Genomic DNA, 26431 nt, shown 5'->3' on the forward strand with positions numbered 1-26431 from the left:
ATAACAGTAAAATACAATAGTTCAAAAACACAGCTACTTACGAAATCACACATCTAAAATTATTGTAACAAAAGATTGTAAAATTGTTCATGTTATAACTTTTAACTAGTGCTAGCTAACTTGGTGTGGTCTCTATCCTAGGAGGGCTCATCCCCTCTACCTGGTTCATTTAGTACCGTATAATCCGTAATAGAATCTTCCTTGGTGATGATTTGTCATTTTTCCAACAGAGCACAACATGGAGATAGTTTATGTGTACACAAAGAAGCGCAGTGAGTTTGGCCGGCAGTGTAATTTCTCTGACCGGCCAGCTGAACTGCATGTGGACATCCTCCCTGACCCCTCCCTGGCTGCCTACTTCCTAGACAGAGACCCCTGTGATGTCCCAATACAGTGTACACAAGAGATGTCTGAGCATGAGGTAAGCTGGTGCTGGTGTGGCGTTACACAAGGTCCCATCTTGTTCCAGACTCAATTTCACTAGCAGGACATATAGGTGCATCTCCCCCAAAATAGAATATTGTGGAAAATGTTCATTGTTTTCCTTAATTTAATTCAAAAAGTGAACATATATTGCCATTATACCATTACACAAGGTGAAATATTTCAAGCCTTTTTTGTTTGAATCTTTATGATTGTACAGTATGTTCAAGTTCATTTTTACACTCAATACTTGGTCGGGGCTCCTTTTGCACAAATTACTACAATAACGTGGAGCGTGGCATGGAGGCAATCAGCCTTGAAATATTTCACTTCATGTGTAATTAATCTATATATGAAAGTTTCACTTTTTGAATTAAATTACAGAAAATAATGAACTTTCCACAATATTCTAATTTTCTGAGATGCACCTGCAGGTGTTTCATTTGGGAAGTGTGATGTGGGCCAATGTCCTCTATTCGGAGAACGAAAACTTTGTTTTTTGTTAGATAGAGGGTAGTACTTCAGGATAAAAGAAGAGGCAGCATCTGGTAGCCTGTACATTTCATTCCATCAGTGTTTATCCAGCTCTCAAAGCTGTGAGCAACAGTGTGTTCTAACTAGCCTACTTCCTGCTCCTGTGTAGGTGAATACAGAGCGTTTTGAGTCAGAAACCAGGGGTATAAACCACGTGGAGGGGGGCTGGCCCAAGGATGTCAATCCCCAGGAGATGGAACAGACCATCCGCTTCAGGAAGAAAGTGGAGAAAGATGAACATTATGTCAACACCGTCATGCAGCTGGGCAGTGTGAGTGTCGAAAGTCGCAAGTCACCAGAGCACCACATGTGCCAAGGCTCATGAGTTCAATTCCCTTTTATTTAATTAGAGTGCAGTGGACTACATTATCTCATATCGGAATCCCCAGTTGGCTGGTTCTGCCGCCCTCATCCAAGCCTGAAAAATAGCTAATCCAATTAGTTAGCCCTGCTTGTCCAAAAGACATTCACCAGCTGCTCCAGTGTGATGTTGCAAATGACACATTGTAGAGAAAGTAATTACAGCTCCTACTGCATCTCAGAGCCCTCTGTTGCTCCTTACCACAGCACATGGAGCACTGCATCAAGCAGAACAATGCCATCGACATTTATCAGGAGTACTTTGAAGACGAGGCAGTTGTGGAGGAATCTGAAGAGCAGCCCTCGGCCAAAACCATCAATGCTTTCAGGTGCCTGCCCACCGTTATGCTCACCAGTAACAGGACAGTGGACCAGAGCAGCCCCCCCTGCTGACAGACATGCTGCCTGTAATCAGCAAACAAGGCAAGGCTCTAGTTAATGCCTGTAATCAAATGTTTATTTCCAGGGACCCCAACGAAGTGAAGCGCTCTGCCACCAGTCTCTCCTGGCATCCAGATGCTACCAAGCTGGCAGTGGCCTACTCCTCGCTGGAGTTTCAGAAAGCCACCAAGGACATGAGCTACGACTCCTACATATGGGATATTGGTAGTTTTAAAGCTGTCTGTTTTTCATGAATTGCTGCCTGTGACCCAGTATGTATGTAGTGCATAGCATAGAACATAGATGATATATTCTGACTCCTCTGTCTGGCTCCTTTCTTCCCCAGAGAACCCCAACAGGCCAGAGATGACCCTAAAGCCTGTGTCTCCACTCGTCTGTTTGGAGTACAACCCCAAAGACTCCCACATCCTGGTGGGGGGCAGCTACAATGGCCAGATCGGTGGGTTACCCCCCCTCAAATGGTTTGTCTGGGGCTCAAGGCTGTGGCATCTTTAGTGTCAAGGTTTCTGTGGGACAGCAGCAGCCTGGAGCTTGGACATGAAACGTCTTTTATCCTCCTAGTCTTTTTAACTCTGCTTGTATGACTCTCACAATCTCATGCCCATGTTTTAACTCTGCTATGACAAAGATGCAAACACGCACGTCCACGTCTGAGTAGGGCAGGTGCTGAGCTAAAAAGTATACAAACCATAAAGAAGAAAAAAAGCTCACACTACAGGGATCGTTTTTAAACTTTTTATAACTGCTCGTCATCAGACTGATGAAAACCTACCAAATAATAATAATAATAATGATTGCATTAACTCTAGTTAACCCCAGGGCTTCCTAATATCATTATTATTAGCCAGTTAAAAAGCTTTTTCCTTTTACAAATACCACATGGCTGGAATTATGTCCATAGGGCTGCATAATATTGGTCCATAGTCTTTGTATTGTCCATTCAAATATGCCTGCCCCTGACAGTTCAATATGAATATGAAGATTCAGACTGTATGTTATCCTTGTGTGTGTGTGCGTGTGTGTGTGTGTGTGTGTGTGTGTGCGTGTGCGTGTGTGTGTGCGTGCGTGTGTATGGGTTTGTGTGTGTGTGTGTATGTGTATGCGTGTGTGCATGCGTGTGTGTGTGTGTGTGTATGCGTGTGTGTGTGTGTGTATTTGTGAAAATACTGTGGACTAAGTATGATATCCCTGAACAGCCTATTGGGACACTCGCAAAGGGAGCCAGCCGGTGGAAATGTCCACAATAGAGCACAGCCACCGAGACCCTGTCTACAAAGTCATCTGGTTGCAGTCAAAGACTGGAACTGATGCCTTCTCTGCGTCCACCGACGGCCAGGTGAGCCAGACCGCCACAGCAGACAGCATGAAAGCCCTGTCACCTTATCCCTTTCTCAAGCCAGTCAGACACAATAGGCTCAGGGAGGCATAAAACTCATCTGGGCTCAGGGGCAGTGAAGTCTGATACCCTGGGTCAGGCTGCACTTTCTCTGACCTATCCCCTGCCACTTGGCCACGGCCAGGGGTGATACTGGTCTGTAGAAGGACACTAAGGGTGCGTTAAGTAGCTGAGCGGAATAATAACCAGGAGAGATTATTAGAATGCTCACTTTGAGAGCTGAGCGTTTTTTAAAACCACTTAACGGTCTGCTCTCATCGAGCGCTGAGTTGCTAGGAGACGAGAACTTTTCACTTGTTGTCAATCATGTGTGATTAGCGAGCAGCGTCCCAACGATTCCCGAGCCAAAACGCGCCCCTTGTTTTTTTTTGCTCAGGTGATGATGATTATGACGTGGTGTTTGGCTCAAACAGATCATAGTTCAAAACTGCTCACTTGTGCTCTGAGCAGATCAGTCTGAGCGTAACTGAGCAACCCGTTAAGTGAATTCTGATCACTGATCGCTCAGCTACTTAACGCACCCTATGACTGCCCACGGGATGACCACTGGCCTCTGTGTCCGTCTGTCAGGTGCTGTGGTGGGACATTCGTAAGATGAGCGAGCCCACTGAGAGGCTGGTGCTGGACCCCAGTAAGAAGGGCAACCTGGACAACGCCCTCGGGGCCATCTCCCTGGAGTTTGAGACCACCATGGTGAGACCTTCCAGACCACCTCTATCATCCCTCTGCAGTCTGCCATCCCTCTGAGTCTGTCATCCCTCTGACAAATCTCTCCTGGTTTTTATTCTGCGTCTGCAGCCCACCAAGTTCATGGTGGGGACAGAGCAAGGCCTGGTGGTCTCCTGTAACCGCAAGGCCAAGACACCAGCAGAGAAGATTGTGTGTACCTACAGCGGCCATCACGGCCCCATCTACGCCCTGCAGAGGAACCCCTTCTTCCCCAAGAACTTCCTGACCGTAGCTGATTGGACAGCTCGCATCTGGTCTGAAGATATCAAAGAGTCCTCCATCATGTGGACAAAGTAAGGCCCTCAGTATGATCGAAAAGCCGACCACCCTGAAAACCACCTGTTTAATTAGGGTGGTGAGTGACTCCTTCATTTGGTTGGCTTTTAGATAACATAACACATGACAACACGTATGTTGTAGGTACCACATGGCCTATCTGACCGATGGCTGCTGGAGCCCAGTACGACCCTCTGTGTTCTACACTGTCAAAATGGACGGCACGCTGGACGTATGGGACATCCTGTTTAAACAGAACGACCCCACCCTCAGTCTGAAAGTACGTCCCCTCACCCACCAAACATGGCCTCATCTAGCCTGTATGAGCCGTACTTTAGATGTGTGGCCTAACTGACCATGTGTTCTGCCCTAGGTGTGTGATGAGGCCTAACTGACTATATGTTCTGCCCTAGGTGTGTGATGAGGCCTAACTGACTATATGTTCTGCACTAGGTGTGTGACGAGGCCCTCCACAGCCTCCGGGTTCAGGACCAGGGCCGCTTCCTGGTGTGTGGGTCTCAGTTGGGCACTGCCACCCTGCTGGAGATCTCTCCTGGACTGTGTACCTTGCAGAGGAACGAGAAGTCCCTGGCCACCGCCGTAAGAGACCAACCTACCACACTGTTCTCTGTAAAGATCTACCTTCATTACTGTATTCTTACTGTGTCCATTGTTTCATGTAACTTACATGTGCTGTCTCTAACGGCTGTCAGATGTTTGAGCGGGAGACCAAGCGAGAGAAGATTCTGGAGGCGCGGCACCGCGAGATGCGTCTGAAGGAGCGCAGCCGCTCGGAGCAGAGCAAGGAGGACGACCCCAAGGACTGTGACGGGGAGGAAAGCACAGAGGAGCTGATCACCCGCGCAGAGACCGAATTCTTCGAAATGGTCCAGGCTGAGTTGAAGAAGAGACAGAAGGAGGAGGTGAAGAACAGGGTAAGCACCTATTAGCAATATCAACGGTTATACAGTAGTTGTATGTAAAGATCAGAGATGATGAGTGGACTGCAGTACTTCTATTGTCAATATCTCTACAGCCTTATAAGGCCATCTGGCTGAGGTCACTGCCATAGTCACTGCCTGTGTGATATCACTGCTACTAGCCTGTCAAAAGGTAGCCACACCTCTTTGTGCAGGGGGCAACAGATTGGTCCACTGGCCCATTAAGATAAGAGCTTGGGCTCTATATATAGCTGTGAGCTTGGCTATGAAGGGAATGCACAAGGAGAAGAAAATCAATAACCTCGTCAGCCCTAGCCCTAACCTAATAGATGCCAGGATGCTCTCACAAGCCCCTCGGGATTCAGCTGTGGAGCTACCCTCAAGTAATACTATTATTTTGTGGAAGGAAATTCCAATTAATGGGACATTAAGACTGAATCAGATTTCGGTATCCATTTTGTGATTACAAAAAAGGAAGTGTCAAGTAATTGCTCATCTGTCTGCTCTCTCTCTCAGAGCACTGGTATCTGGTGTCTTATTAATTCTCCTGTTTCTTTTCAGGAGAAAGGCGTCTGCGAGGAAAGAGAAGTACAGTATGGAACAAGCCCTTAACGATGTGGTATTCCACACTAATGCTATCTTGAGCGGTCCAAAATAAAGAATGCATTTTGTATTAGAGGCTGTATTACTGCGTCACATACTGCAGAACCATAACGGGACTTGTTAATATTTTATTCCATATATTCATAAATCATTTCACTTCATTTTCTGATTAAATACATTTTATTTTGCTATCTGTGTCTTTTGAGATTTGGAAGTTTTGTTGATTAAGCGGGGTGCATCTATAGCCCAGTTTGTGAATGTTACAGTACTAGGATATTTAATTTAAATTGGCCACAATAATCCAAATAAGAAAGACTTAACTTAGTTTTGTTCAATTTCTCTATAATCTTTATATTATTTACACAATTAGTGTTGAAAAAGTCAGTCTCTTACATGTTACATGCATGTGTAATTTGGTGAGAATGTGTACACGTTGATTTTCTATGCTTGCTTGAGTCTGACTCACAGAATGATTGGATGTAGGTTTTTGGGATAAATCTCATTTCAGATTAATCCAAACCCTTTTCCCAGAAACCATTTTGACATGGCAGCGTAAACACAAGTGCAAACGATCATTAATTAAGGTCCCATTCTATCTAGTGTGTCACAGCCATTCCAGTGAGCCTAGCATTCCCTGACCCACCTAAATCCTAAATGCAACAGGGACGTAATTAATGTTATTAATTACACCTGTCTTTACCCTGCACATGCCAGAATGTCTGCTGGGGAAAGGGTGTATTAAACGGTTACCGTTTTCATAAAATGCTTTTTCATAAATTGCTGCATCCTGATTTTAGTGACGTCCAAGACGATTGTGATTGCAACCAGACCTTCCAGCTAAAATGAAGAGTGGAGGTCTGGCTATGCGACACCAGATGGCGCTAAAACCCAGAAACCAAACAGGTCTTGCCTGTGATAATGCGCAGACATGAGCCTCCTGTCCGTCTCCAAAGAATGCCTCTCCAGTACTCTTCACTACTATCTCTAAGGGGATCTAGGGACAACACTCCCCACCCGTCAGTGAAGGGGAGAGGGAAAAGCTCATTTATCGCAAGGTAGACTGCTGGAGGACGACAACTGAAATTCTCAGTCTTAAATTTCGTCTGGCTTCATAGATCGCAATCGTAGAATACTTTTGTAGGCTACCTATTATTATTGTAAACAGAAATAGACTCAACGAAGCTAGACGAACATTTATTGCCAATAGCTACAGGCTATCGTAAACTAGTGAAGACGTATTTTGAAACATTACAATTATCCTGATATTTGTAATAAAATATCAGTGGATATTTACTATTCGACGACAGAGTTCGATATTGAACGAGGAGCACAGGTGGTTTGGAGGGACCATGCAGGTATTGCACAGGGATGTCCCATAGGTGTCCAGTCTAGCCAGTTTCCCACCAAGTTGAGGACAATCAGAACATAAGTGAACATGAAGGACACGGGGGAATCAAAGGACCATCAACTAGCTGTAAGTAAACTGTACTTGTTGTAATAATGTTATAATTGCTTGTTTGTTATAATTGCTATTATAAACAGTTTTGCCATAGTGTGCTTCTGAATAAGTCTGGAAAGCCCCCATGCATTCCTCTATTTGACACGACTTAATTTAACAAGAGGTTCACAGACGTGTATCTCTACCTGCGTGTTGATCATCATTTTCCCACCTAATCTCTGATCCAGGACATCCTGTCCTCACCATGACATCCCCAGCGGTATACTGTCCTGTACCCTACTGTACAATATGCCCTTTACTGTCCTGTACCTTACTGTAGGCTACAGTATGTCCAGTGGCCTAGATCTGAATTATTGAACCAGTCTGTTTTAGCCCCCTGGTCTCTCGTCCAGTAGTAACAGTGTAACCCTGACCCCAGTAGTAACACACTGGCAGTACAGAGGTGCTGACTGAATAGTGCCCTAATCCTTTGTATCTTTGGTCAGAGGGAATTGGTTATTCATCATTGTGTTCCTTTAGGGCAAAGGCTCTGCGTTGTTGTTTACACCACACCATGTCAGTCAAAGGCTCTGCGTTGTTGTTTACACCACACCATGTCAGTCAAAGGCTCTGCGTTGTTGTTTACACCACACCATGTCAGTCATAGGCTTTTCGTCGTTGTTGTTGTTTACACAATGGGGCGGCTGTAGCTCAGTTGGTAGAGCGGGTCGTTCAATGATCGAAGGGTCAGCGGTTCGAATCCCAGCTCCGACTGTCCACATGTCGAAGTGTCCTTGAGCAAGACACCTAACCCCAAATTGCTCCCAATGAGCGGGAACCTTGCATGGCAGCTACCGCCATTGGTGTGTGAATGTGTGTGTGAATGGGTGAATGAGAGGCCATTGTAAAGCGCTTTGAGTGCCGCTAAGGTGGAAAAGCGCTATATAAGTGCCGTCCATTTACCATTTACCATTTACACCTCACCATGTCAGTCATAGGCTTGGCATTGTTGTTGTTATTATTGTTTACACCATACCATACCATGTCAGTCAAAGGCTATGCGTTGTTGTTGTTGTTGTTTACACCATACCATGTCAGTCATCAGCTCTGTGTTGTTCTTGTTTTTCCCAGGTTGCCTTGCGAATCCGACCCCTCAGTGATGCTGAGCAGGAGGAGGCGGCCAGCATAGTGGCCCACAGAGTGGACGACCAGGTCAGATGGCCTCCCTACACTGTTACTGTGTGTGTGTGTGTGCGTGTGTGTGTGTGTGTGTGTGTGTTTGTGCCTGTATGTTTGTGTGTCTCATCCTGTCACAAGGCCTGGTTCACATATATAATGCATCCCCAGATGCGTGTGCTTTTCGGGCAGTAGTGATGCAGGTCTAAACGTGGATTTGCGCTCAAATGTCAGTCTTCTCTGTGAGTCAGTCAGGGAGATGAGTCAGGTCCATTTCAATTGAGGACGTGTGATGAAGCCTCACAGCTTTTATTTCTGCATGAGTGAATCATTAAAGACAGACAGACAGACAGACAGACAGAGAGTGTGTGAACCCTGTAGTCCAGTAGTCAGAGTGTGTGAACTCTGTAGTCCAGTAGTCAGAGTGTGTGAACTCTGTAGTCCAGTAGTCAGAGTGTGTGAACTCTGTAGTCCAGTAGTCAGAGTGTGTGAACTCTGTAGTCCAGTAGTCAGAGTGTGTGAGCTCTGTAGTCCAGTAGTCAGAGTGTGTGAACCCTGTGGTCCAGTAGTCAGAGTGTGTGAACTCTGTAGTCCAGTAGTCAGAGTGTGTGAACTCTGTAGTCCAGTAGTCAGAGTGTGTGAACTCTGTATTCCAGTAGTCAGAGTGTGTGAACTCTGTAGTCCAGTAGTCAGAGTGTGTGAAGTCAGGAGAAAGAGTGTGCTCTGTCCGGAGGTTTTTGTTCTGTGTGCTGCTTCATTGCCCACCGGGAGCGTTTTAGAAGCGCAGAGTTTTGTCTGCCCGATTTTGTTGACTTCCTGATTTGGTCATTTTTCCTTCCACTCCCAAAACCCCTGCAATTGAATTCCACAGCTTGTCCTTTCTGGTGCTGTCCTTATAAAAAGAATCTGTGGTGTTATATAGCCTTGTGTTTGTCAACTTCTAAGATGAACCTCTCATCGTCCATGGTGTAAAACCTCAGGCTGGTTGACTGGCCAGGTCCCACTGGTTACAGGCTTAGGGTTAGATACGATTAGATATACTTAGGAACATTTTTCTTGGGCTCCAAGCCGCTGCATCACACAACACACTTGCCAACATAGTCACAATGCACATACTGTACACGCACAGTAGCCTACATAGATGCATAGACTGCAAATATTGAGTGTGAAAGAGTAGTTATTTAAAAGTAGAAAAGGGTAATACGAAGACAATAATGTCATAAAACCTGATAGTAAATAATAAAATCACAAGATCTTAGTCCCCATCATAATAACACTACTCTACTAAAATCACAGTGTCATACCACTACTGTTGCTATTTAATATCTTGATGGAGGATGGAATGAATGAATTATTGTACTAGATCAGTCTGCAATTTGGCATTCTGAACTGTCTGCCTGAAGGCAGCACCACTAACAGAAAGAGTTTCATTATCAGTGAAAGCTCTCTCCCTAAAAGTCTCTCCGAAGTGTTTTTATGGAGAGAGTAAGTCAGGACATACTTGTTACCTGTTACCATACTTGTATGGCATATCGAATTAAAGTCGCTTGAAGACAAAAGCATGAATTTACTGTTTACACCATAGAGCCTTCTCAAAAAGTACATGTTCTGTTGTAGCCTAAAACAAAGGTTTTCAACATGTACTGTAGGCTACATGCCAGCTGTCAATGTGCACACCAACATATTTATAATGAAGACGTTGATGTAGTGATGGAATATACGATCGGGAGTCTGTTAGGCCTCCAGCGTGGGGGGAAAAGTTGGACTATTCATTTATTTTACTACGCTACTTTACGCCTCTCAGAAGGCTTGGTGCCTATCTTTACCGTAGCAGCGTGGACAGACGGTTCTGGGATGCTTCTGGAACATGCTGCAGCGCATCTGATGGAATCACAAGCTTTGTCTAGAGTGGCCAAGATCAACTCCAGCAGCCGGCCAGCCGGAACGCAACACAGCCGGACTCAGTGGAATTCCCGGGACCTGTAGTCCAGTAGACAGAGTGTGTGCGCTCTGTAGTCCAGTAGACAGAGTGTGTGCGCTCTGTAGTCCAGTAGACAGAGTGTGTGCGCTCTGTAGTCCAGTAGACAGAGTGTGTGCGCTCTGTAGTCCATTAGACAGAGTGTGTGCGCTCTGTAGTCCAGTAGACAGAGTGTGTGCACTCTGTAGTCCAGTAGACAGAGTGTGTGCGCTCTGTAGTCCAGTAGACAGAGTGTGTGCGCTCTGTAGTCCAGTAGACAGAGTGTGTGCGCTCTGTAGTCCATTAGACAGAGTGTGTGCGCTCTGTAGTCCAGTAGACAGAGTGTGTGCGCTCTGTAGTCCAGTAGACAGAGTGTGTGCGCTCTGTAGTCCAGTAGACAGAGTGTGTGCGCTCTGTAGTCCAGTAGACAGAGTGTATGAACTCTGTAGTCCAGTAGACAGAGTGTGTGCGCTCTGTAGTCCAGGAGATAAGAGTGTAGGGAAATATAGAGCACATCTATGAGTCAGGAAGCATATCTACTAAAAGTCAATTATAGCCCGCTGTCATGATGATGGTGATTACGAGGAAGGTGTGAATGATGATGATTATTGTGACTAGGAGGCTGATCATTAGTAGTAATAGTTGTTTTCTCACCGCTAGCTTTGCCTTGAAGACTTGCACACCACTCAACATACTTGTAATCTGCATTAATTGTGTGAGACACTAAGACCCAGCTTATTGTCTGTGTTTCTCAGAAGCAATTTAATTAGTCCAGGATGACTTAGCCAGCAGCTCCGTTCCCTGAGAATGATGTCATCAGCAGGAGGAAGGAGGGGTCCGGTGGGACCCTGACACCTCCCAGCCTGCACTGCGGCACACAGGTGCTTTAGCTGGCTACCACGATGCCCAGAGACATCACCTGATGTATAAAGCCCGACTGAATTATTTACAGGGCTATCTAGTGCGATTGAGAACATAAAGACAATTGTGATTGTTAAACTAATATACTTGTTTAGCCTTTTGTTGTCTATTGTGTTTTTGTATAGCGAAGTAATGGCTCCAATCTGAACCATTTACTATTCTTGACAAATTGACCTGTTGATTCTAGAGTTGCTGTAGATCTTTCTAGAAGGTTTTGTACGACAGGTTGGCTGAGGCCTTAGAATCCTGTTGTGGAGAGGCCAGAGGTGTGTTTATTGTTTAACAATGAGCTCACACAACTGGCCTGACACAAATGAGGGGGGTGGGAGGAAGGCCAGGGACATGATATTGCATTGATTCACACACACACACACACACACACACAGTCCCCGACCCACCACACATGCTTACGCATAATACTGAACTGCTGACGAGACCTAAAGAGGAACTCTCCTGTTTATGCCACGGTCAGCCCCAGGTGCGGTGGCTCGGGCTGAGACAGATTAGCAGGGCGCAGCTGACCGCTTGGCGCCTACCAGCCCTGGAAGCAGACGACTCAGTGCTGCTTAATCCAGGACTGAGAGGGATGAGCTCACTGGAGGGGCTTGAGAGGAGACTATAAGCCTGCTGCCACCTGCTCTCTGTAGTACCTTGGTCCCAAACCCAGGCCCAGAGCCCGCTCCACAACACCAGCACTAGGCCAAGCCAAGTCATTTTTTTGCTCCACTGTCAAGATGCGCTGATGAGCTAAGACAACTCACCTGCCTTGTAATTTATATAGGACAGGCTAATCATTTGTTTGAGCTATTACTGTAGCTATTTGTTGTACAGTAAAAGGAGACTTAAGACTGTCTGATATAGCAGAGGGAAGAAGGCAGGGAATCTTGCTCCCCTCTGCTATGAGCCTAGCCTACTGTGCACCAGCAATCACGTGCAGAATATCACGACATAAAACTGATCAAGTTTTATACAGTATTTATACAGTTTTATACAGTATATATATAGGCCTGGGGGGGGGGAATTTGAGGATTTGAAATTATGGTCACCCTAGTTTAAGAAGAGATGCTTCCTAAGAAATTCTTAACTTCATTCGTGAAAGAGGAATGAATCTTTTTACGATATCCGCTGGAAAAAAATATTTTTCCCATAGACAGATTGAGCTCATATATGTCCGAAAATGCTTCAGTGACCGGCAAAACATTTCCTTGTTGACTGCTTCTCAACGCATGAGCCTATTCACGCACACTTTCAAATGCGCAGTTGAGGAGACTCTTCAAATCGCTCCACCCTAACGTAGACAATGGGGAACTGCATGGGACATCAGAAGTAGATGGACAATGTGGGCTAGATGATTCATGTTTAGCAAGAAGAACAGGCGTCTTTATTATGCTGCCTTCGAGTTTGAGTTAGTTTGACAGCTGTCCCGACTCCCATGGTCTCCCCTCTGCCTGATGTTAGACATAATGGGAGAAAAAAGGAGGAATGAATCGTCAAATCTGTGGTTTGAATAGGCAAATCTGATTCGACTCACAAAATTCAGAGTTGTGGACAGCCCTAAAGGAAACCCAGTCACCTCTCAAGCATTCCTCACGATACAGGTACAGTTTACCTCTGTTTATGACTTCCAGACTCAGTTTATCATGTGCTCCTACTGTAGCAGGGCACTGCGTCTTTAGACCAGGACCTCAGTGTGTTGCGTCTGCAGCTGCGTGTGTCGAGACAGGAGATGGCGTTGACCCTACTTAGGAAGCCATCTATATATACTGTAGAAGGCAGGATAAAGATGGACCCTGTAGAAAGCAGACGCCACATATAGAAGAGCTCAGTCTCACTGACCTCCGGCCTCCAGCCTACATGGTGGGCTAGGAGCACGCCCACACAACGCCTTCACTCCCATAGGCTCACTGGTATTCCACAAAGCAGCTAAAGGTAAAGGTTAAGGAGCTGGGAATGAGATCATCAGCCTTGTCGTGTATTTATTTAAACGCTTCTCCCCATCTTACCAATTGATCAATATGGATCAGCAGGTTGCTGCTGCCAAATTTCCACCTGGGGGATCAATGAAGTATCTTTATTGAGGACCCCAGAAGCATCCAGTCCTGTGCTCCGGTGCAGTGTCTGGTGGTGTGTGTGTGTGTGTGTGTGTGCGTGTGTGCGTGTGTGCGTGTGTGTGTGTGTGTGTGTGTGTGTGTGTGCGTGCGTGCGTGCCAGCGTGCGTGTGTGTGAGACAAAGCCTTGGCAGAGTGATGGCAGTGTATGTGCCATGCAGGATGTCTCCTGTAGCTTTAGGGCCTGTTAACAGGCTGTCTGGCAGGGCAGGTCCGTCACACACACCTCACCGCACGCACGCACACACAGTGGAGAATGCTTTATGGGGAGGCCCTGTCTCCATGGAGATCCAGACAAGGTCAGGGCCATTGTTTGTGTGGTGTTTTTTCCTGGGTGGTACAGTCCTGTGGAGGGTGTCCTGGGTGGTACAGACCTGTGGAGGGAGTAGGATTTCGGGTGCTTTAGAGAGGAAGCAGGGAAGGACAGCTGGGGGCGCCTCTCACCCCCCCCATGCTGGTCATTGGCTGCTCCCAGATCAGTCCAGTAAAGATGTTTTAGTCTTGTGTGGACTGTAAGCCGCACATCACAGTACTGATGATTATTCATGGTGAACCTTCACTGTCTACTCTCTTTGAGAGTAGATAAATTAAGTATAAAACCGGTTCTCGCCACTCTGTAGAACAAACCAGGAAAGTACACCATTGGACTTCCCACAATGCATGAGCATATCATGTGTATACTGTACCTGCACAACACTCTTTTAGGAACGTGTGGCTCATTCAATCCACACAGAGACAAGTCAGAGAGGAAGAAATAAGTTGCTGTGCAGTTTGCGTTGCTGCTGAGAGGCCAGGTAAACAAAGAGATGCATTCAGCTCAGTCGAGCAGGACTGACAACATGGAGCATAGAGCCAGCCCATAGTGTGAGCTCAATTGGCAAATTCCCTCCTTTTCTTTGTGGAGAACAAAGTGAGTAGCCTGAACGCTCTGGTTTCTGTTCCTGACATCTCTTATTCAGATTTTCCCATGAAAAGAGATTCAAATTGCCTTCACCTTGAACACAAAATCTGTGTGTTCTGATTCAGCACAAAGCCTGCTGGATAAAGCTGCGTACAAAACATGGATGAAAAGATTGAGAGATTGAGAAAGAGAGGTGGAGAGAGAGAGAGGGGGGGGGGTGATTTAAAAAAGGATAAAAGATGCATATTTTCAGACTGATTATCTGTAGTACTAAGATCTCTCCCCTCGTTAAACTGTCTCACTTTATCCCTAAGGGGATACACTGCCTCAGCTGTATTCTCTAATATACAACAGCCACACAGTGGGCCAGTTAGATGTCCAGTTACAGTAGAGGCCCAGTTAGAGGCTCAGTTAGAGGCCCAGTTAAAGGCCCAGGGAGGATGGAGTCTTCTATGAGACGGTGTGTTTGAATAGGTGCTGGACGGGACCAGGGGAACACTTCTGTGGACACTTAAGCTGTTGTAAATTGTTTCCTCAGTACAGGCGTTTTTCCATCAGCACTTAAAAACTGCCCTGATAAAACCCATTCTGAAGAAAAATAACTTACAGTAGACTCCTCAGTCCCCTTTGTCCCCAGAGCCTCTTTAACTCTGCACAAGGGGGACGGAGGGAAGTACCAGGGGTCTGTCCCAATTCAAGGGTTGCATCCTACCTAGGTCGCAGCCTACGCGGTCTACATACGAGGTGCAACCGAAAAGTCCCCAGATTTGGGGACTTTTCGGTCGCACCTCGTAGGTCGCGTCCTTCAGGCCAGGTAGGCCGGATGTAAACATTTTGTGAAATGGGACGGTCTAGCCTACGGAGGATTCCCAACTCGTTATTTTGTTGCCTAGGCAGCCCCAAGCGTGTGCCAAGCGCGCTGTGTGCCGGTAGCGCGACCTGTCCTGAGGTAACTTAGCGTGACCTGTCCTGTTGTTATGGAAATTGGAAACACCACAGAAAATGCCTATCTAAATCGTCTATCTAAACTCGTAGATACAGGCGTAATTTGGATAATGTTTCCACATATTGGGATTCTATGGTGGTACTATCAGGCATGAAATTTTATTAAAACGTAATAATATTAACATCAAAACGGTTTAAAAACGGTTTAAAATCCGAGCAATGGCGGCTGGTACAGGAAATCATCCGGACCGAAACGCATTCTGGGAGGGAGGACGTGAAGGATCCATCAGTTGTATCCTTCAAATTCGTCAAAAGTAGGCCGCATTTGTGGGCTGCATTCGGAGGACTCTTCGTAGGCTGAATGAATTGGGACAGCACTTGTCGCCCCGCTGTGACGTAGCAGCCTTCAAATCCGACCTAGGTAGGATGCAACCCTTGAATTGGGACAGACCCCAGGACTAATGCTCTGCTCTGACTCACTGCTCTCTCTCTCATTCTCCCTCTAGGTCTCTGTGCCCTGCTCTCCCCTTAATTGCACTAGTTACTGTATATCAGCACTGCTCAACGGCTGTTTTCATGCTATTTATTTGTTAATTTATGGTGCATTTCTCTATTTGATTGTATATAGGTAGATTTTTAACAGATTCTTGCATATTTTTTCGGGACTATCTATCTATTCAAACACCTAAATGATTTCCTAGCTGCAAATTGTATCCTGGACATTTTACTGTCAGCTTTTATCATGTATCATAGCGCTGGTCAAGGTTGTCAATGATCTCTGAATCAATGCTGACTCAAAAAACCTCTCTGTCCTTGTCCTCCTGGACATGAGTGCAGCGTTTGAGACGATAGATCACACTATCCTTGTTAGAAGACTTGAGATTGGCTTCTCCAGTCCTGTCCTTGACTGGTTCAGGACGTATTTAACTGGTGAGTTTTCCGTCGCCCTTGGTGACCACAGCTCAAACATACTGAGATGACGTGGGATCCCACGAGGATCAATTCTAGGGCCCTTAATTTTCAGTCATGTTACCTCTACACAATGTCATGAGAAGGAACAACCTTAGTTACCATAGCTATGCTGATGACACCCAGCTCTACACGCCCCTTGACTATAGCTCAATTGAGAAACATTGCCAAGGTGAAACCTTTCCTCTCCCAGACTGATTCTGAAAGACTAATTTGTATTACTAGCAGGCTGGATTATTTTAACGCTCTCCTGTCTGGCCTACAAAAAAAGTGATTAGTCAACTCCAACTGATTCTTGTTCTTAGAAAGACCAAAAGTAAGGTTCACATTACACCAGTTTTAAAATCCCTACACTGGTTTTAGAAATTTTCAGTTTTAGAATACATTTTAAGATTATTTTATTAGTCTATAAATCCATACGCAATCATTCACCTAAATACATGTCAGACATGTTGATGCTTTTATGCATCTAGTAGGTTCCTCAGGTCCTCTGGCACAGAGCTTTTAATGGTTCCTAGAGCCAGGACTAAGAGGCATGGGGAGGCAGCCTTCAGTTCGTATGCCCCCAGCCTTTGGAATACCCTGCCAGACGACCTGAGAATGTCTGAGACCGTGGTCACTTTTAAGCAAGATCTTAAAACATACCTTTTTAATATTGCTTTTACCATGTAGCTTTACTTGTGTTAATATCTTAAACTGTCTTAATTCCTTAGTCTTATATCCCCTTTTATATATTTTTTTTATCTTTTAATTTTTATTGTTTCTTTTAAATCTGTTCTCATTGTGTTTACATTATTTATGTTTTTATCCATCTCTTTTTTATGTAAAGCACTACAGTATGTGCTACATTGATTGGATGAATGGTGCTACAGAAATAAAATGGAGCTTTTGCATAGTACTCCTTGCCATGGCAAGTGTAATAATACACTATGCTATACTGAGTGATGATGAAATTAATTCTAGTTGTTTGTCGTCACTGTAAAGTGTAAAGGTTCAAACCGGAGCTGTAATGTGGAATTTATGTTATTACTGAAGTGACGGAAGCTGTTCTGGTGCATTTTTGGTGTGATACTGTAAGTGGCTGATGAGTACTGTCTTTAATAGAGCCAGGCCATAGTGTGAGCTCTGATAAGAGGTGCAGGATGGATCCCTTTCAACAGAAGGGTGCTCTGCTCTCACATCTCAGGCTTGCTTCCTCTAAGTGCACTCGAATGTCTCATTCAAGCACTGTACCAAGACCTGCCCCTTTCATCTCTCACAAATCACTCCATTTGTCAATTCATTCTAGCTGCTTTCATGGTGTAGAATATGTATCCACTCTGGACTTGGGGCTTCTTTGAGGAAGAGTTTACACAATGCACAGCACCTCCTCTCACTCCCACCAAGATTAGACCAGTAATGACATTATGTGACCACAGTGGCATGTTTACGCGCATTCGTCTGTGCCAGCATGAGTATCACCCTGACATGGTACTAGTGTGAGTTCCATCTTGTTGCGATTATGGAGGATTGTCAGAACTGTACTGTAGCCTCAGGGGCCATAAGCAAGTCCACTCCAGATTCCTCGTTCCCCGTCTCTCCTCTCTGCCAGATGAGATGTGATGTAATAAAAATAATACTAATAGTAATGTTAGCAAGTAAAGTGACATTGTGTGCCAGGTTGGGGGGGACCTTGTGTCCGAGTGATAGAATTTGATTGGTTCAGAGCTTGGATTGACCCACAGTTGATTGGACTGGCTCAGAGTTCCTAACATGGATTTGATGAGGAACATGAGTAGCGCATGAATCTCTCCTCTTTCAGTCATTTTAGCTCCATTTCAACATGTAATAATCTGATTATTACCTCCGCCCCAGCGACACAGGGTGAGAGGTTATGTTTTCGGTGCTGTGTGTTGGTTTGTCCATCCCTCCGTCCGTTAGCAGAATTATGCAAAAACGACCAGACCAAGTTTCATGAAACTCTGTGGAAGGGTGTTGCATGGGCCAATTTAGAACCCATTCAATTTTGGAATGGATCCAAATCACGGGGTGGGTCCACGAGCCGCCCAATCACGGCTGGGCCGGCCATTCACCTCCATTAGGGCTGTAGCATGGGCCAATTTAGAACCCATTCAATGGAGAAGATCCAAATCACAGAACGGGCTCACAAGCCACCCAAACATAGCCGGCCATTCACCACCATTCTTCTTTTGTTTGGCTCAGGAGCAAAATATTCTCCCAATTCTTTGTCAACGGCCATATCTCGATGTGGGTAGATCACAGAGACAGAGTTTGGACTGGCATAAAGCACTCAGCCTAACGAATGCAGCAATACCAAATATGTCCTGCTCGCACGCACGTGTGTGCGCACAGAGCCATGGGCAGAGGTCCATTTCTAGTTTATTTACTGAGATACTCCTACAATAATCATTTTATTTACTGAGATAACCATCGTTTATTTACTGAGATAGTCCTACAAATCATAGTTTGACATCACGACTTTGTGCCCTGCAGGTACAGTGTCTGTACTCCTCTCTAAGCCCTTTCATACATTGATGTGGACAGGGTGACACGCAGAGCAGCTTGTTGGTTGAACCTTCCGTCAGGTGTGATTGTTTCGGCTCACCTCACATCCCATCTGAAGTGTCTTGTCTCCTTAATTGTTTATAGTTTAATGAGCGCTGCTGACCCCAGACTGATGATATGAAGGTCAGCTCTGACATCTGGTTTTCTGCCCCATGTCAGCATGACTGCACACCTTCCCTCAGAATATAGTTAAATGTCTTGTTTTCTGTGTTTTTTGGGGTATTTGGCACCCAAATCAATCTGAAAGGGTGAGCTTGTGATCATGCAACATGCTTCACAGTGGGCTCACTGAATTAGACTGTTGTGTAACCTGGTTGGCCGTGTTAACATGATGCCATCTGCCTTATCTTGATCATTGTGCGGGTCTGTCCAGCCTCAGGGCATGTCTGGACCTGCGATAGCCTCGTTCAGACAACACACAGCCCTGTTAGAGCATCAGAGCACAGGCCAACGGGTGGCTGGTTCGATTGAGCGAGGCACTTAACCCCAGCCCTGTGCTTGACTCAGCCAAAATCATGTGCAGAATGCAACGTAGAGGAAGCCATATATTGTATTGTATTGTATTGTATTAATTCTGCTGTACTGTATTGCGCACGCACCTAGTACTTTGTACTGTCAGATCTAATAACCATACTGTACTGTGTACTAAATCATTTACAACGCCACAGTACTGTGTACTGTCAGATCATTTATAACCCCACATTACTGTGTACTAAATCATTTAACTACTGTACTGTGTACTGTCAGATCATTTATAACCCCACATTACTGTGTAGTAAATCATTTAACTACTGTACTGTGTACTGTTAGATCATTTAAAACCCTACTGTACTGTGTAGTAGATAATGTATAGCTACTGTACTGTGCAGCAGAAACAATAGAAAGAAAGAAAGTGAGACAGCCTCCTGACCTTTTAAATCAGGCGGTTGCCTAAGTGCTCAGTGATCTTGTTGCAGGTGTGTGTGTGTGTGTGTGTGTGTGTGTGTGTGTGTGTGTGTGTGTGTGTGTGTGTGCGAGTGATCTCTGACGACCCTCGTAACGCCACACTGCCCAGTGGGTGCAGACAGTGGGTGCAGTGGCCTCAGACAGAGAGCAGACTCTCACGTAAGGGCAGGTGAACAGAGCGATGCAGCGACTGCAACCAAGCACCCTGGATCAGGTACGCAGGCGGTTCGACAGAGAGCCCCTGAAACAGGATCTACCACCACTGGGGGACGAGGGTGGATTGGGATCAGGGGGTGACACGCTTTGTGGCGTCACATCTGATAGCATTCAGCTTTTCCTAAAGCTTTGATTGTGTTCTGAAAGAGCAAGTCCAGGGTTGCCAGGTTCTGAAAGGGCAGGTCCAGGGTTGCCAGGTAAAGGGACCTGACTGGGATTTTGCATCTTCCTTTATTCCTGGCCATTTCTAGAGTTAGGATTAGGTCCCGTTTCTAGGCCCGCAGATGTTACTGCCCGCTGGCACCAATGTTGCGTTACAATGTTACGAGGGGTGGAGAGAGGCGACATGGTGAGAACACACACATACAAACACACACACATATACCAACACACAATAGTTTAATTTCACTGTGGGTGCAGTAAAACTAAACAAATATCTTCGATCAGAAAGGCCAAATCAGAATTGTTCATCAATGCGCTACCGGAGCACAAGCAATCCCTCCAAATTCTGGAAAATGATTAAACCCATGAATAACAACACCATGCCCTTGCTCTTGCAACAACTCAAAACATTCAGGCCTTATTCTTGATCATATTAACATAGGGAACATATTTAATCAACACGTCATTGATGCTGGTTACTTATTTGAAAACACGGAGACCCTTCAAATTGCACCAAAGTTAAATCAAGGGAAAAAAAGTCTCCAACGAATTAATGACCATTGACACCAATAAAAGCACTAGGGAAAATAACCTTGACCTGTGCCTATTGAAACTTGTTGACCCCCTCATTTTTGTAATCTATCACTTACAGAAGGCATTGTTCTAAAAGGAGGATATTCTTCAGATGTCAATAACTATCAACCTGTCTCCAAATCACAGGATCTTGTTTAGCCCAGATCCTGGACCAGCTAGTCAATAACCAACTCCACACCTTTCTAACCAGAAATTCTGTCTTGAATCCTCATCAGTCCGGTTTCAGACTAGAACATAAATGTGTGGCACTGTTCATTGACCTCTCTAAAGCCTTTATACAGTTAATCACTCTATCTTACTAAACAGACGACAGCTTAGATGCAAATGCTTGCAACTGGTTTTAGGATTACCTATCAAATAGAATGCAAGCTGTTTTAGTTAATGTGTTTAAGGGTGAATACCATTTCACCCCTTAGCCCTAACCCATGCCCCTAACACTTTATTTTGTGCGTTCACATTAGGTGTAGGATCGTCCCAATCCTTGAGGGTGTCAAATTTAGGGGTAATGCTGTGTTCAGACCGGGCGCGGCGGGCCGCCCAGTTCGTCTGAATCTCGCCGCTGGATCCAGCGACACAACTGAAGGGGTTGCCGCGCGGCGAATTCGCCAAAAGTTCAATTTCTGGTTTGCGTGATTCGCGACGCCCACCGCCCAGTTTGCATGAATTATATTGACTTTCTATGTAAACTCTCCTCGCGGCCGGAAAAGGTACTCTGTACCCCTGTACTTTGTCACTACTTTGTATTTTTCATACTCTACACTTGCTACTGTATTACTGTATATGTTGTTTGTACCTTTGGTAAGCAGGGCACATCTGTAAAAGAGACTTGGCCTCAGTATATTGTTGTACAGTATATTCTATTGATCTTTCTTTCTTTTTGTCTTTCTTGTGGCAAACAAGAAAGATGTTTTCTTTGAACGGTTATATTTGAACGGAGAGCCCTTCTGTGAACAATGATGATTTTCTATTTTGGATCCTGCTAGTACAACCTAATTTAACGTTAGTTAGAATTTAAAGGGCCTCCAGTATTCAATTCATTCATTCATTCAATCAAACAAACATACTTTGTTTACATACATTACATACAGTACATCACATTTCCTTCAGTCCAGCGTCTATTTTTGTTCACCGCAAACTACCTTCTCAGACCCTTCGCTTATGTTTGCAAACATTCGCCGCAAACACAAAGCTAACTGAAAAAAGCTTAAAATGGTTTGCAAACGTTTGTGATGTTCACTGAATTTGAATTTTAACACACCCCAGGTCTCTATGTAGAAAGAGAGCCTGTGTTGGAGAGACTAGCAGATCTCTATGTAGAAAGAGAGCCAGTGTTAGAGAGACTAGCATGTCTCTATGTAGAAAGAGAGCCTGTGTTGGAGAGACTAGCAGGTCTCTTTGTAGGAGAGCCAGTGTTAGAGACCAGCAGGTCTCTATGTAGAAGGAGAGCCAGTGTTGGAGAGACTAGCATGTCTCTATGTAGGAGAGCCAGTGTTGGAGAGACTAGCAGGTCTCTATGTAGAAGGAGAGCCAGTGTTAGAGAGACTAGCATGTCTCTTTGTAGGAGAGCCAGTGTTAGAGAGACCAGCAGGTCTCTATGTAGAAGGAGAGCCAGTGTTAGAGACTAGCAGTTCTCTTATGTAGAAGGAGAACCAGTGTTTGAGAGACTAGCAGGTCTCTATGTAGGAGAGCCAGTGTTAGAGAGACTAGCAGTTCTCTTATGTAGAAGGAGAACCAGTGTTTGAGAGACTAGCAGGTCTCTATGTAGGAGAGCCAGTGTTAGAGAGACTAGCAGTTCTCTTATGTAGAAGGAGAACCAGTGTTTGAGAGACTACCAGGTCTCTATGTGGAAGATACTGCTGGTCTGTCATGTCCCTCTATCTATACGGATGTCGTCCTACGGGTTCTGCTTGATCACTGATGGAGATGTGTCTGTGTGGGTGTGGGTGTGTGTGTGGGTGTGTGTGTGTGTGTGTGTGGGTGTGCGTGTTAACATGGGCTACGACAGCTGCTGGGTGCGTCCCAGTGGTGTGAGTTACTACTGGGACCTTTTTACACAGTGCCCTAGACAGGTGGCTCCCTGGGGAAAGACCCTCCCCTCCCCCCATCATTAGCCTGATGGCAACAGGTGTCTGATTGTGTGTGTGAGCCCCGCCCGACTGCACCACGCCCACCTCGTCGCTGCCATGGCAACTCTGCTGTGTCGCAAGGGGACATGGATTAGAGGGGGAGGGTGTCTCTGGGGAGAATGAGCGCACACACACACATCACACATATATACAACACACACAAACACCACACACACATGTTGGGCACCCTTTATCTCCCTCATGCATGCACAGCAGCTCCTTTAGAGACAAACAAGCACTAAAACATGTACACGTGCAAAAACACATGAACTCAACATAGTCACACGACATTAATGGATTTGTAGCTGTGGTTGTGTTTAAGTAGTCGTCTCTAAAGAGTCAGACCAATAGCCCTTCTGCTGCTCGCGGCATGTCTTCCGTCATCTCACATGCTGTGCACATGCTTCTAAATCTATAGAAACTGCACTGGCCCCTGAAACCAACAAACTGCTCTTTCCATACACATGGCTGTGCCCCTAGCCCCCTGGTGGTGTGTGACACTTTAAATTAAGATCCATGTCAAACAACTATTTTTTTCCCCCACATATTAAAACTACATAGGTGCTTCAACTGGTATTTTTAAAAGGCACTAATTGAAACAGAAACAGAAAACAATGATATGAAATCATTAGGAACAAATTTATTGACAAAGTCATGAAAAATTGTGATGATAGAATAAAGCACCTGTGATATGACAAACAGTTTACCTCTGGAGTCCACGAGGACCCCAGTCAGTAATTAAGCAAGCTGTAATTTAGAGTACAGTTTACAGACGTGGATCTCTTAAAACAGTGCGGAAAATCTCTGTTTCTCTCTCAAATTCAAATTTGCTTTATTGGCATCACCAAAGACATCACATTACAGTCATTTAGCAGAAACTTATCCAAAGTGACTTACAATAATTGCATTTAACATAGGTAGTTACTGTACTACTACTCACCAGAACTCACAAGTGCATCTCCTTTCTAAACAGATGACTAAGAGAGTAATCTAGTGCTAAAGGCAAAGTGCATGAGCAAAATATAAATATAATAGGTGCTTTAAGAGGTAGAATCCTGGTAGTACTTTTTAAAGAGGTGAGTTTTAAAGGACAATGCTCGTTTTTGACAACCTGGACCTTATTTACGACATATTATAAGACGTTTGACTCACCGAGATCACTTTGGTGTAGTTCTGAGGCATGTAGAAGAAATTTAAAATCCAGCGCGAGCCAGTATATCCATGTAATGGCGGTGGTGGGGGCACCGGGAATGCAGTTTCTAAAAATCTATTTTCTGCCGCGAAACGGTTGTTTTCATCAATCTGTCTTTATGAATCGCTAGTTGTGCTTACATAGACCGTAGGCCTGTTGTGGTTTTTCACATGCCTCTGTAATATGATCTTTAGAAACATCTTTAGACACGAAATAGCTTCCTCACTTGCTCCAGCACGCATGCGCACAGCGTGCTGGAGCAACGATTGCGCGCTGTGCGCATGCGTGCTGGAGCAAGTGGGGAAGCTATTTCGTTTCGAAAGACGTTTCTAAAGATCATATTACAGAGGCATGTGAACAACCACAACAGGCCTACGCTCTATGTTGCAAAATGTTAGTGCTCTTTTTTGGATATGTATTATTTATGGAAACCAGCATAATTCAGCCCTACATGAATTGTTTGGTGTTTTGGATGTTTACGATGTTTCTGCAGAATTCTGAATAGGGCTTCTGTTGGATGCTTGTGTAGTGTATCTACGGTAACCGAATGGACCCCACTTAATGCAATGGGCTGGATAATGCTGTGAAATAGCTTGCGCCAGATTTTAATTGGTCTATTTATTTTGTAGAATTTCCTTTTAATGGCGCAGAGTGCTGCGAAGCTTTTTCTTTCAATGCATTCACTGCCATGCGGAAACTGCCTCACACTGTAATTATCAGGCCAAGGTTTGTATAGTTCATGGTGTGCTCTAATGTGGTGCTACCTAGAGTGAACTGGTGTCTGTGTTCCTGACACCTGGGCTTTTTGTATTTTTAAAGTTTACTGCCAGGGCCTAGTTCTGAGAGTACTGCTCCAGCAGATCTAGATGCTCCTGAATAGATGCTTCTTCTGTGGGTGACAGCAGCAGGTCATCTGTGGGTGACAGCGGCAGCAGGTCATCTGCATAGAGCAGGAATCTGATGTGTCTTGGAGCATAAGGCTGGGGGCTGCAGACTATCCCAGCTGCACCTCTAGTTCATTAATGTAAATACTGAACAGTGTTGGACTCGCTGCCCTGCATCACACCTATTCTCTGTGGGAAGAACTACTTACATGTTGTCAATTTGCACTCCACACTTATTTTCATTACATCATACTTTACCCTCTATCTCCTTCTGTCTTTTTCTCTCTCTCTCTCTCCCTCTGTCCCTCTCCATCCATTTTGTATCATTTGAAGTTGACTAATAGCTTTCTTTGGTAGACCAGATAGGAGAGTGTTACAGTAATCCAACCTGCTACTGATAAAAGCATGCATTAGTCTTTCTGTATCAGCCTGGGAGAGAAAAGGTTTCACCTTAGAAATGTTTCTCAAGTGATAAAAAGATGTCCTTGTCACAATCTTAATATGGGCCTCAAAATTAAGATCAGAATCAAACATGACACCTAGATAGGATTCTGACTTGGCATTTGGTGTTCAGTGTCAGTGTTTTAAGTGTCCAGATAGTCTCTCCCTTTCAGCACCTTTGTTTTGTCCTGGTTTAACTGAAGGAAATGCTGTAACATCCATACCCATGTCTCCTTTTCTCCTATACTTGACATAGTAGAGCAAACTTGACATTGCACATGCTCGATACAAACTTGACATCATACACACTTGATGTAGGCCTAGTACAAACTTGACATAGTACAAACTTGACATGCCCTTGACGTGACAAACTTGGGGCATGACCCTGTTATTCTAGCGACTATGAATGCAGCTCCTGGAAGAGGCTGATCTCTGGTGGGTGACTCGTGACGCCTGGCCTGGCATGTGTGATAGAGGAGCAGGTCAGAGAGCCAGGAAAGCAGGCAGGTGAAACCACACCACACCCAAGCCTTCAATTATGGAGAGGTGGTGGCAGCTACATGGCAGGGGCATCAATCAGCCAGATGGGCCACCATGCTGATTAGAAACCCTATCAGCCTTGAGAACTTGGACATATGCCTGTTAAGCCAACGCGTTTTATAGCATTTAAATAACACCATTCAGCTAATTGGTTTCATGTCGCTCCATAAGCAAGCTGTTGTTTTGACTTCAGCTGGTCTGCATGACATCAATATTTAAAAAGCGCTGTTTACTTCTTTTGAGCTCCAGTGTCTGAATTCACGCTCTCTCTTCCCCTCCACCTCCTCTCCTCCTCTCCACCCCCCTCTCCTCCCCTCTATCCCCCTTTCCACGCTCTCCTCTCTCCTCCCCTCCACCCCTCTCTCCTCTCTCCTCCCCTCTATCCCCCTCTCCTCCCCTCTCCATGCTATGCCCTCTCCTCTGTCCTCCCCTCCACCCCCCTCTCCTCTCTCCTCCCCCCTCTCCTCCCCTCCATCCCCCCTCCATGCTCCGGCCGGTTGTTTTGTCAGCTGCAGCTTGACTGGAGCCCCTACATCCATATTAGATGTTGCTCTGCAGAGTGACGTTCATTGTGTTGTGCAACACACCATGATTAAAAAGACAGCCCGTTTGCCGGAGATATTGGGCAGGAAATTGCTTTTTCATTTCCAGCCTCTCTGTCAGACGCTGTGTGTGGATCTGTCAGGA

General features: G+C 45.3%; 2 protein-coding genes across 2 annotated transcripts in view; both read left to right on the forward strand.

The window, feature by feature from the left end:
• Positions 1-238: 238 nt before the first annotated feature.
• dnai2b (dynein, axonemal, intermediate chain 2b) lies at positions 239-5673 on the forward strand (the record flags this gene model as incomplete). The annotated part of the gene is made up of 12 exons (XM_084456140.1): positions 239-421; positions 1067-1228; positions 1525-1646; positions 1784-1923; positions 2045-2158; positions 2916-3055; positions 3686-3808; positions 3914-4137; positions 4265-4400; positions 4574-4720; positions 4834-5055; positions 5623-5673. The coding sequence occupies 12 exons, from the start codon at positions 239-241 to the stop codon at positions 5671-5673; spliced, it is 1764 nt and encodes a 587-aa protein (XP_084312266.1).
• Positions 5674-7099: 1426 nt separating this feature from the next.
• Positions 7100-26431, forward strand: part of kif19 (kinesin family member 19) — a gene marked incomplete at both ends in the record, with an annotated part of 45280 nt that continues 25948 nt past the window's right edge. Inside the window, 2 exons of the mRNA XM_084456427.1 lie at positions 7100-7138; positions 8234-8314. Coding sequence (XP_084312553.1) covers positions 7100-7138; positions 8234-8314 — 120 coding nt within the window. The remainder of the gene's footprint in view (positions 7139-8233; positions 8315-26431) is intronic.

This window comes from Borostomias antarcticus (assembly GCF_949987555.1).
Source record: "Borostomias antarcticus genome assembly, chromosome: 22".
Classification (NCBI taxonomy): domain Eukaryota; kingdom Metazoa; phylum Chordata; class Actinopteri; order Stomiiformes; family Stomiidae; genus Borostomias; species Borostomias antarcticus.